The 12,747-nt window shown below is 39.8% G+C and overlaps 1 protein-coding gene across 1 annotated transcript in view; it reads right to left on the bottom strand.

Annotated features, from left to right (window-relative positions):
- Positions 1-12,747, bottom strand: part of LOC117239730 (protein Tob1-like) — a 122,429-nt gene that overhangs the window by 13,077 nt on the left and 96,605 nt on the right. Inside the window, exon 4 of the mRNA XM_033505543.1 lies at positions 43-984. Within this exon, the coding sequence (XP_033361434.1) occupies positions 43-773 (731 nt within the window). The 5' untranslated portion in view covers positions 774-984. The remainder of the gene's footprint in view (positions 1-42; positions 985-12,747) is intronic.

Raw genomic sequence — 12,747 nt, 5'->3', positions numbered from 1 at the left:
TCCAACTCAATCCCCAAAAAGATACACCAGTAATCAACCAACCTGTTCGCCCGTTTGCTGCTGGTTTTCAGTTTAGTGCTACCAAACTTGGTCTGCGCGAATGTGGCGGTGGTGAATGTGAGCGGTGCGGTAGTTCGTGGGATGAAAGCCGGGACGGGACTAGGCGAGCCCTTGAACGAGCTGGTGATAGGCGTCGGCGAAGGTGCCGACGAGGAACCGGACCCATGACCACTTTGCTGATTATTTGACGATCCATTGCTCGCATTGCTTCCGAGCGAGCTTGGGAAGGGCGACGTGGACTTGGGGCTGAGACTGAGCCCACCCAAGGAAGTGCCTACGGCTTCGATAGGCCTGAAGCACTGAGCCTCGGGATTGAAGGTCTTGGTAACTTCTCGATCGGCCGAGCTCTCGTCGTGTGGATCTCCGGTTTCAGAGTAGAGGATCTTCACTGCGTTCATTTCGCCAATTCGATAGCTCACCTCTCCGGGATCGACCCAGATGGCCAACTCGGCTGGTAGGTTCTCCAAGATATCCTGAATAGGCACGCCGCTTTCCTTGGCTGCCCGTTCCAAAACCGGATCCACTGGGTCGCCAGTTTTCAGACATCTGAACGCGGATCCTTTGAACGGTTTCTCCGGGTACCAGTGACCCTTGAACTTGTCTTTCAGCGCCTTTTCCAGTTCCTCGCCGAAGATATTGACTCGCCGTCGCGGCAGCTTATTGTAGAGGTACGATATCACGAAGTTGAGCGCCACCTGCACCTCCATGTGCATCTTGCCCTTTGCTGGGAGAATCTTCGGGCTGTTGCTGGTACTCGCAGCCGCGGAATAGTACTCAGCACGTCCGCACGATCGGCCGTTTTGCCGCCGACGCCTCGCGACTCCTTGATGATGCGCCACTGGACGACAGCAACGTCGACAGTGGCGTTGAAGATTTAGATCTGGTGTTGGTTGATCGTTCGATGATTCTCTCGGATTCACGAGACTGTAAAGAGAAATGTTACCTTCTTTAAAAATTTTGTACGTATCGTAAGAAAAGAACTTTTATATTATTAACTTCGACTTTAAGTTTTTAAGTCTTTCAATCGATGGATTCAACAGTGATAATGATGTTCAAAAATATTTGATAATAATGGTTTGTAGAGAAGCTGAGACGCTAATTTGTAAAGACAGAAGTTAACACGTTCGCTACAGATAAAATATTTTTAGCAACGTATTTTAATAATTTTTAGAGTTACGAAGCAGTTGATGATACGAGATGATTTACAACAAAATTAATTAAAATTCTAATAATTTCTCCCAAGAAACAAAACATTTCGTTTCCTGTATAATAATTTAATACGTTTATCAATCTTATCAATCATGTCCTAAATTCTTGAACTTGTTTCTAAACACATATCCTAATAATTATACATCGTACTGTAATCTATCATTTGTGACAGTATCGTAAACAATTCCAAAAGCGTAACAGCCTGTAACGAGCTTCCAGGAAGAAAAAGTCACGTATAAAAATTCACGACTCACGCACAAAGGAGCTCTTTCTATCGAGCGTTCGAGTGATTTTCAATAAGTGCAAAATCAAATTAAAAGAGTGCCGGGACGAGTATCTTCGAAAGGTGGTCGCTTTTACCACGGCTGGGCTTGCGTTATCGGCTCCTTTTCACGATCGCGCATTGATACGGAACGCCGCTTCCGGTTACTCGGCCCGCTCTTTCATCCTCTCAACAGAACGTCGAACGAGAGCCAATCGTTCCTGTATTCGCATAATGCCCTTCCAGGCTCTCTGCGCCTCGCGACAAAGCCCTCTTTTATCTGAATTCTCACCCTTTCTCGCTTTATCTGCTCGGTAATTTGGAACTCGTTTACGTGCCAAGAGAATCTTAATGATTGGCTTGGATAGAGTAGAAACGTCTTTCCCGTGAGTGATTTTGAAGAATTTTAACTAGTTTGATTGAAGATGATGATAAGTTAGAAATTCGCAGATGGTGTTGCAAAGATTCAAGATATTTATGCATTTACGGGAAACTTGAAAGTGCGAAATTCACATAACGCGTATATCTAAAATGAGAAAATATGTAAAATATCTAAAGCGGTAGCACTAGTTCCAATACTTGCCAATTGAAACAAATCTTCACAAAATGAATTTCCAAGAGCTATCTGAGAGTAACGATACGAACACACGTACATTCCGTCAACTCAGCACCGATTCATTACCCTAAAACTTCGCTTTCGACTATCTTAGATTTCCCCTGCCAACATCTATCTACGACATTGAACGTATCCACCAAAAACCCATCCACTCGGCGAAGTTCCGTCTAGTCACAATCAGTTCCGTGTCTACATCCGACAAAAATGCTCGAGAACAGAGACACTCAGACAGCGTAACTTCCTCAAGATCCTCATTTCCGCTCGGGTTGTCAGGTTAAAAGTCGCCCGAGAAACTCGCCAAGACTCGAAGAAGAGCCAAACTGTCCCTTCGAGAGACCGATTTGAAACGCGTCCACTCTCTTGCAACTCTCGTGAACGCTCGACATCGTATCGAGAGGAATATTCAGCTTGGCCGCCCGATTACCGTGAAACGAACGCCGATAAAAAGGGTTGCCCTTACTGCCGTGGCCGAGTGGACATCTTCCACGGTAGCATCTCGTCGCAATTGCGGAAGTTGCTCTCTGAACCTGAACGGCATCGAGAGGGAAAGCCTTTCCTTTTGCTGCCTGCCCTCTTTGTCCTCCTTTTCCCTCACTTCTAGCCACTTCCTGCGTTTCTTTCCCCTCTTTCCACCCTTTGTATCCATTCCGCTCCCTTTGTTTCCCGTTATAAGTCAGTCTGTTCTTCCTTCACTCTACTCTTCACCGTTTCATCACGAGCATCGTCTAGGAGTCGCGCTCCTATTCGCTTCTTGAGAATCGCTGGACGACCATCGAGGATCTTCTACGGTATGTCTTTCGGGTCTGTCTCTAGAAACTCGATTCCGACACGCCGATGTTCCTCCTTCTTTCATGACATAAGGAAGAAAGGGAGAGAGCAAGCAGGAGTTTCTAAGGAATTCACTGGACCGGCTGCCATTTTGTTACGGTGGACGACGGAACGTTCGTAGCATTGATACTTTTACATTTTCCTTCTTTCTCTTTTTCTTTTTATCTTCTTACAGCTCTTTTCGGATTCAGAATCGTGAAACATAGGTATAGTTGGTACTTTGCTTAGAAACGGATCGTAGAATCTCTTTTTTTTTTAATTAATCGTGAAGCGGTATGTTACTCTCGTCAAAAACTGAAGCAACACATATTATTTTTATTCTGATCTTCGTACGTCTGTCAATCACCATCGAAACTTTTTCCAACGCACCGTACGCATTTCTAAACCTAAAAGCGTTTCTCAACGTTGGAAAATCGAAATTTATAAGCGTGAATTTTTATTTGCCTCGATGTATTCGCTTAGTATATTACAGTAATATTACCAGGTAGCGTTTATGTCTATAAAATGTAATTCAAGGATGAAAGGATAAACTGATTTTTTTTTACTTTGTTTTCCCCTCTCATAACAGCACCACAGAGGTACAGGGGTGAATTTTGTCCCTTCTAGCCGAAACGCAGCTGCAGACAACGCGGGACCATGGGTATTTTTTCAATTACGCGACTACAGACCGTCTTTGTGGTTAGTGCGCGGCTAGTTCGCACCCCCTGTTTGCGGTCTAAGCGTGAAAAAATACCCAGCCACCACGGCCGTTTTATCAGCGAATAAATAACCGGCGCTGTTTAAATTTTCCGCCGGAAGTCGCGAACACTCGCGTTGCGGCGAGGAGAATGAAAATGTTCAAGAGCAGACAAATTTCTTCATCTATCAAAGGCGAATTTCGCATTAACACGATATTCTATTTACAATCCCCTTTGTAGTCAACGCAATTTGTTAAATTTTAGCTTTTAAAACTGTAAAAGGGAATTTCAATAATTTGATTTATATCTTTTTTCGTCGTTGTTTTCCATTTACAATGGATGGACGATGTTAAAATTTCCAGCCAAATTGTAGTCGTATTTCGCCATAAGTTATAAATATATTAATAAAATTTATTCTGCCAAGTTTTTGCAATATTATATTTTATATAATGTACTACATGCTATATATACTTGTACGGTAGATTTTTACTCGAGGAAATTTTTTGTTCTGATTGCATAATAAAATTACGGTTTGACACTAGTTTTCCTTGGTAATTTCTATAATATCGTAAACCAACATGTTTTCAAAATAATTCTATTCAAGTATGAATTTCTGCGATAAATTGATATATGTATTTAATATAATTGCTTATGAGGAATAAGAAACGTGTATGCAATTTTCAAGTCTATATTCTGCTCTATAGAGGATTAATAGCGCGTGGATCAGTATGCGGACGAATCAAAGTTGAATAGGATGTGAATGAATTGAACACATACACTTCATTCTCGTTTGGCATTGACGTTACAATTTAGGGTTTGTACAACCTTTACACACGACTACTTGCACAAATTAGCCGGTTTGATTTATGTAACTCGTTCACAATGCGCTGGACCATGTTTGTTTCCGTTCTCATGCACATTACTTTTAATTTTCATCGATGCTTTCTTTCCATTCAACGTAACAAACAATCGTATAATTCTATCATAAATTTTTACTTTGGAACTGAAATATATAAAACATTGAAATACTGAAAAAAAGAAGAAACAAAGGCTTCGAAATGTTTCATCAATTTTCATGTAAATGTACAATTTTTGTTTCGATACTAAAAAATTCAATATACAAAAATATTAAATACCATCCACTTCAAAACACTACATCAATTTTCCTACGCTACTATACAATATAATATCATTTTCCTTTAGTATGTATACAAACAATCAAATAATTTCATAATAAACTGACTTTTCTTCCAAAACTAAAACACCGAAAGTATACGGATATTTGAAAGACGACCGCTTTAAAGCACTACAAACCAAATACACAAACTTCCGTAATAATTCGTAACAGTATAATTTTTCTCCCAAAACTAAAACACCGAAAGTGCAAAAACATTCTAAAATCAGCCACTTGAAACAGCTACATCGCTCGCTACAACTCTGCGTTCTACAATTTCCAACTCTTTCACCATCAGCTCTCTTCCAGGCGAGCGCGCAACAAAATTACCAAAACCATCTCCGGCAAGTAGCCCCCATCTTTCTCGGGGCGAGTATCTTTCGAAACGCGACAGAGCTCATTCCTCAAGAGCCGTCGATACTTGCCAAGAAACGGAAGTGGAGTCTGAAACGCCTCTACCTATACACCATCTCTCCCCTCACGGAATTTCCCCTTTCGTTTCCAACCCCCACCGCGGCCGAGTCACCGTCCGAAGGGAAAATGTTTTCGTTTCAGCCAGCTCCTCTGGCAGCCAGTGGCTGGATATGTAGGTTAACCCCGCTGCACCCTTTCTGCCTCCAGTAGTACTACACGACGACAGGGTTGCCGGTGGTATTGATCCCGACCAGGGTTGCCGGAAGGTTCTCAAGTTAAAAATACACGGCCTTGCGAGTCGTGCGGCAACCAGGCGTTTTCGTGGGATCCCTTTCGTCGTTGGATATTTTCCTCCTTCCCCAATGGAGGTACAAGGGGTGAGAGAGGGCGCGTTGAAGGTTTGGGACGATTAAGGGTAGCCGATAATTATCACGGAGGCAAGATCGCGGTGGACCAAGTTCAGCCGACCTCGAACGCTTTACGACGCGGTCTTAACAACTATCAAACAACTGCACCACAGAGTAACTACTAATTAAGAGGCAAGGCACTTGGGTCCACCTCGACTGACTGTAATTAAAAACGAATCGCGGAGACGAGCTACTGTGGACGTGTGAAATGTGACTTCTGAAAGCGACGTGGATAATTTTACAGCCACTTTTGGGAGGAATTTGTGGATAGAGAAGAGGCTCGAAGAGCGTCGATGGTCTTTATAAGGTTTAGGCGATGGTAAATGATTGTGGTTAGGTTTGGATTCGCAAACTATATTTATAACAGAAGGGATTTGTTGGTAGAGAACGGAGAAGGGAAAAATGTTATTATGTTTGAGTATGTTAGAGGGGCGTTGATGGTGTTTGTCAGAGGATTTAGGTTATAGTAAATGATTTAGGTTAGGTTTGGATTCGATCTTAGAGTTACAAATGTAGAGAATTTTCGAGACACTTTTAGAAGAGTTTTATATTTTGAGGAGAAAGAAGTCGGAAGAAAGAGATTGGCGATGTTCGCGTATGTTGGATGACGTTCATAGCTTTTGTTAGTGGGTTTACGTGGTAGTAAATGATTTGGAAGAGGTTAGGGTTTGGTCACGATACTACGAATACAAAAAATTTTCAAATCACTTCGTAATAGAAAGGCTGTACATTTAGAATACGAAGAAGGGAAAAGAGGTTATGCTGCTTGTGTATGTTTCACGGCGTTGATAGCCTCTGCTAGCGAATTTAGGTAGTAGCAAATTGTTTCTAAGAAAAGTTCGATGTACAGAAGGGTACGTAGAGTAAGCGGAACGAAATGGAACTGGGCTAGATCCAAAGTAGGTTCGAACTAGGCCTGATGCGAACACGAGAACTGCGAGAGTACGTTGAAAATAAGATGCAAGTAGGGTAGAAGTTGGCTGAAAGGCCCAAAGAGGACTCGAAGTGGGTCGCGTCGATTCGAATCGAAAGGAAGGCCGAAGTGGGCCAATGATGCCAATGATAATCAGGAAGCGTCTAAAAATTGAGAGCGAGATTTTAATTATTTCTTCCGCGCGACGAGGGTACTCGTTGAACTTTGGGACGAGTAGATCTTTTAATTCAAAGCGATCTACGAATTGCTTGAAAAGAAGAAATAGCAATCCTTAATTTCCAAGTTTGAATAGAATTATTCTTTTAAGCCTGATATTTCGAACATTTAATATCGAATAATACTAAATATTTTGTATAATATATAAGTAATTATAATTAAAATATCACAACGCGAACAAATTAGTTAATTGTCTTCCAACAAACTATCTAACAAAACAACATTAAAGTCAAAAGCATCTCTATATTTTTGGCAAAGTGAAAAGGAAAAAGTTCGTCATTTTGATGATTTTGCTCATTTTCCTCAAGTATCCTATCGTAATATTTAGACGCAAAGATGTAACTATTACATCCCCAAGAACTTACTCTCAAGAGCTCTTGACTTTGCAGAAACAATTCAAACAAAACAGGTGTCGATTATTACACGCAACCCTGTGGACGCGTTCCCCATCTGTCAACTAGCCGACTGCAGAAGCCACGTTGAAGGGTGACGTGATTCAAAGGACAGCCTTTTTTCCGGCCTTCATGAAACCTTGGGGGGTGAGAACTCCGGGGTTGGTTGCAGGTGCGCGTAAAGACCTACGAGTACGCCCTTTCCCGTCTGCTGAATGGAGGCCACGTGGCTCAAGGGGCACTGAATGTGGGCCAGAGAAGTGTTCTTCAGCGAAGCAAGTCAATGGAGCACAGATCCATCCGATTTTATCATTTCTTTCCTTAGCTTGTTTCCCGTATTTTTTTTTTTTCTTTTTTCGTTTCTCCGTTTCCTTACAACGTTATAGAGGGACGAATGCAAGAGACCAAGAAGTCTGACGATAATTATGTCACTTGATACGTCGCGCGTTGAGTGCTCGCTTCGATCGAGAGCTTGGTGGCGTCGTTTCGATGAACGACGCGTAATTGCGCATCCGTGCATGGGGGAACTGTGCTGAGCGCTCCACGTGGAGATTGCCAGCGATAGAATCGATTTTGGGAAGGCGAGGCTCCGTTTTTCGTTTTGCTTCGTTCGTTCATTTCTCCGCAGCATAACTGCTAGATATTTATGGAATGTTTTTTTCAATATATCGCTTTGAAATTGTGGTTATAATGAAATACGAGAGGTTGATTTTTGGCGATCTTTTATGCTGATGTCATTTAGTGGTTCAGAAAGAACAGTTTCGAAATACAAGGATCGTGTTAAGACCAAAAATACGAGTTCTGTAGAAATCTATTTTTGGCAATTTTCTGATTATTCTTTAACATCGAATATATATACGAGAAAATATTCAAGTTGCTACATTTGTTAAAAAACAGAACTTTACTTTCTTCATTAAAGATGTTATTCACGGAAGATACAAGTTTACAAGAAAAGTGGAAATGAAATTGTTGACATAATTTTTTTTCCATTTATTGCGAGTAATTTGATTTGTAACTTGGAGAAGGATTTAATGAATATCTTAACTGCAATTATCACGAGATACTAACGATGACAATTCTTTCGCGCATTTTTCCCACCAACGCAGAGGACACGAAAGGGAAGGTTACAAATTCCGAGGGAAAAGTATTCGTCGAATGAAGAGAGAAGTATGCAGCCGAGAAGCGGTGGAAAGTGGATTTAATTACAGCTCGACCTAAATAGGGTCAAGACACGGGTGCTCGACCCGACCTGGTCGCCCCTGCCTTCTGTAGCTCGAGTGGAAAGGTGTTTAAATTGCTTCCTCGTCAAACGAGGAAACTAACAATTCTCGTAAAAATACCACCGTAGTTAAAGGGACAACCCGTGAAAAAACTCGAATCAAATAATCAAATAATTTTTTTAACGAATAAGAAAATTAAATTTTGAAATTAGCTGATGCGAAAGTATATCAAAGATCCAGGGAAACATCAACATCCTACATTAAATTACTATCACGATTAAAAAATTATTGCAATTAGAAAATTATCGACGAAATGATATATACCGGCATCATAAATTCTACAATAAAACTTCCTAACTATTATAAATTCCCTTTATCAGTAAAACTACGCACCTCACAAAGTTACCAAGAATTTAGTATCACCAATGACTATGAATACTATCTACCAATCACCAATTCAGGAATCATCAAAATTCCTATCCAAATTCCCGCTAACATCCGCAATTCAATTGAATTACACATTTCGTAAAGATACCAAGGATTTAGAATCCCCGATGAAATGCTATATACTAATATCATAAGTCCTATAATAAAAATTCCCAAGAAAAATCCCAACAGCATGCACAATCCAATAAAACTACGAGTCTCATAATGTCAGCTAGAAGTTCGAATTCTTCGCTGAATTAATCCCGACTGTATTCGCCTCATCCTGTTCCTCGTATCTCTGCAACAACCCCAAAATACCCCGAAACTATCCCCCTAAAACGTGGTGTATTTCACCACGAGGCGAACAACATGACACAACAAGTTAAAATTAGGTGCTGGAAGGAGATCCGACTCCTGCCCGAGTTGCTGCACACCAGTTTACAAAGTTACAGTTTGGCCTGTCGTCTTGCTGCTCGTCTTTCGGAAAATTCAAGGCTGGCAACCTAATGACGGGATCTTCGAGGGTCGATTCATCGAGCCGAAGCTCGTTCGTGAAGGACAGTTGTTGAATAGAGAGACGACGTGGCATGTTCTCTCTCGACTGCCACTGGCAACTCTCCGATTACTCTATTCTGACAATGAATAGATGGCGGACGGGAGGAAACCGTGCGGAATCGACGTTACGTAACGACCGGTTATACAACGAATCGCTGCGCTCACGTGCGCGAACCAGCCGTCATGGCGATATTTTAAAGGTCGTCCTGACGTCGCATAAACAAATCGCATCAGGTACATGCCGGTAGGCAAATATCGATTCGCGGACTCCGCTGCCACGACGACCTTATGCCACCCTTTGACGCATCCAGACGCCTGGTCTGCGCCACCCGATTTTGCAGCGGATCGATCGATCGCCTCTCGTATCTCGCATGTTCTTGCACTTTGGAAATTCATGGAATAAGCGAACATTTTATCGCGTTTGTAGAAGAAATGTTTCATACAAATGTCCTAGTGATCGCGGTATTAGGCAAGAGAGCGATTCTGCGTGAAAAAGTAAGTTGAAAATTGTTGTAGATATCACATTTCTATCTGGTAACAGGCACAGACATTTTCGATGGTGGTTTGTGTTATCATACGACACAACTAGTTCGTTTGATAGTCGCATAGGTTGATAGGCCGCTTACTTGACGCTTAACTTCCTGCTCAGTTTTAATTGTTGGGCACGTGGCTGAGAGTTTTTAAAGTTGAAACATCGCGAGATTAATTACCGTTTATTTCTTTTAATATGTTATCATTTACGTTAAAATTGTGTAACAAAATGGATTATGCTTAAACACGAACTGTTGACCTAAAAAAGGTTTAAGGTATATTTTCCAGTTTAAAATGATACTGTGTGATTGTTGTATTTTAATATAAACTGAAGAAAAATATAGAATAAAATTGTTTCACATATAGACTGCAGATTGCTATAGGAATATTATTTAAAAAATAAAATAGCGATAGAATATTGATTTACTTACTAAGAATAAGTATTATAGAAAGCACTATACTTTGGATATTTATATATCTTTCCATATTGTACGCATTTTGTGGAATTTTATACATTCAAATTTTCTATAAATGGACAGCAATCCGCAGACTATTTATACGTCAGTTTGTTTTCGAGGAAATCGCGTTTAAAAGTTTGTATTTGGATAGGAATGAATAAATAAAATGATTGATAGGATTAATTTGTGCTACACGTAGAGAATTAATTGAATATGAAAAGACAGATTCCTTTTAGTTTCCTTCTAGCTATTCCAGAATTGAAAAGACGTCACTTCGAGGAAAACAGTAACCGGACTAGAAGAAATGATGAATATAAAGTAGAAAATTAATCGAATGTGAAGCGTCAGATTACATTGTTTTTCCTATTTTCCATAAAAGACGTTACTGTGTAATAACAAACAATAATCATAATATCGTGTTTGATACGATGTCGATAGTTGGTAAGACGTTTTTAATTTTCTTGTTTTCTTATGTTAAGAGGATTTACCGATCGAGTTACCAGAGGTTTGTTCAAGGAAATGAAACCTTTCAGCAAAGCTTCGTGCAATTACGGAACCTTGACATCTATCGATAAAATCTTTTGGGATAGTAGTTACCTTTCGAAGAATACTCTAAAGCGTAGAATACTATTTTCAGAATGAAGTTTCTTGCGTTCGTCTCGCCGAGGGAAATCTTTTTTGCTGTGCAAGCGTGATTCCTTTAAAATCCTTCGACAAATTTGTACGTAGATGCGAACGTCAACTCTGTTAGTCATTCCTTCTTAATAGAAACCTGTTTCTTCGGTAACAATAATAATAGGAAGAGATAATAGTAGTAGTTTACTCTATGATTTTATGGCCACAAAGGAATCGTCAAACCAACTTTACGACCAACGGAATATTGTAGAATATGTAAAGCAATTTTTTGTACCTTCGTTTCTTTGCTACCTTAACGTGGAAAGTTTTTTTACTTTAGATACGAATTCTCACATTTGTTATCTTTCATTTCGCAAATAATTCTGTTTCTGTTATGTTTGCCGTAAATCAAACGAAAATTGACATAATTCTGCTTCAAAAGCACGACAAAGTGAGATAATACTAAAGTAAACGTAAATTCTCACACCCGTACTTACTTTGTGATTGTTTATTTCATTTCCAGTACGAATAGAATAAATTTCGAATAGAATAAATATAAATAGAATAAATAGAAGTGAATTTACTTTAGAAGCAAGGATAATATTCAAGATATTATATGTAAGATAAAATAATATTGAAGTAGTCACGAATTTTCATGTTTGTTATTCTTTACGTTGCGAATAATTTCATTTCTCTTACATTTTACTATATAATACTATACTATATAATAAATAATAAATTATATATACAACACTATATAATAATACTATAATACCATATAATATAATACTATAGAATACAACGATCAAAGATATATTAAAAACGAAAATTCTTGTAAAAATACAGCTATATCTGTACTTTCCATAATTTCCGTCTTATCCAACTAAGAGTGCGCTTTGACGTATCACGATCAACATTCCTCGCGTCAACTCTGACATTAGATGAGAGACACGTGCGAAACGAGTCGCATGACGTCGTGGCGCGTCCCGACAATCTCGTTTTCAGTATTTCAGTCCACTTTTGGAAAACGAGTCGACGACTCCTTCGTCGGTTGCTGAATGCGCCACGTAATTAATAATTTCTGCGCGCGTGCCTCGACGACGCGACGCACGTGACAGCGTGTCGCGCGACCGAAAACTCGTCGACGTCCACATTTTTGCTCGTTAACGTTTACTTTATCAGCTTGTCTACGTTTATTATTACAATCACAAAGTCTTTCGATTCTGTCGCGTTAAATCGTTTTACCAATTTGGTAGTACATGTTCGAGTATGGTGAATAATATAAACTACCCAATTTGCAGAGTCGCTATACGAACCCTCTCGGAATTCATCGACGCATTATTTACCACATTGTAGACGGATCGAGACTTGCTCAATCGTTACAATCGCGTCGCCCTTGAATTTTGATGAGTTCGAACGGAGGACGGTGAACCGAACGAAATGGAATCGATCATCGATGACGAAATCGTGGAATTATTCGCTATGGGTCTGGTTGTATTTAGTATTTATTATGGTGTAGGTGTATTTTAACTACTTTAGTACCGTTTTAATGTGAGGGATATTAAAGTGACTGGAAATTTTTCGTATACTTTAAATCGAGGACATATATAGCTTCTGGAAAAAATGTTACCTCTCAAACGAAATAATTTAACAAAATATGTATATCATACGTATATACAAAACGATCTTGTTATTGTAACATCTTAAATCAATGATATTTTTTATTATCTCTCCCTCTTCGTCTGGATGTTAT

The sequence above is a fragment of the Bombus vosnesenskii genome, unplaced genomic scaffold (genome assembly GCF_011952255.1).
Source record: "Bombus vosnesenskii isolate JDL3184/JDL3185 unplaced genomic scaffold, Bvos_JDL3184-5_v1.1 scf7180000014105, whole genome shotgun sequence".
NCBI lineage: Eukaryota > Metazoa > Arthropoda > Insecta > Hymenoptera > Apidae > Bombus > Bombus vosnesenskii.
Note: the sequence above shows the minus strand (reverse complement) of the source record. Positions and strands in the feature narration are given on the sequence as shown.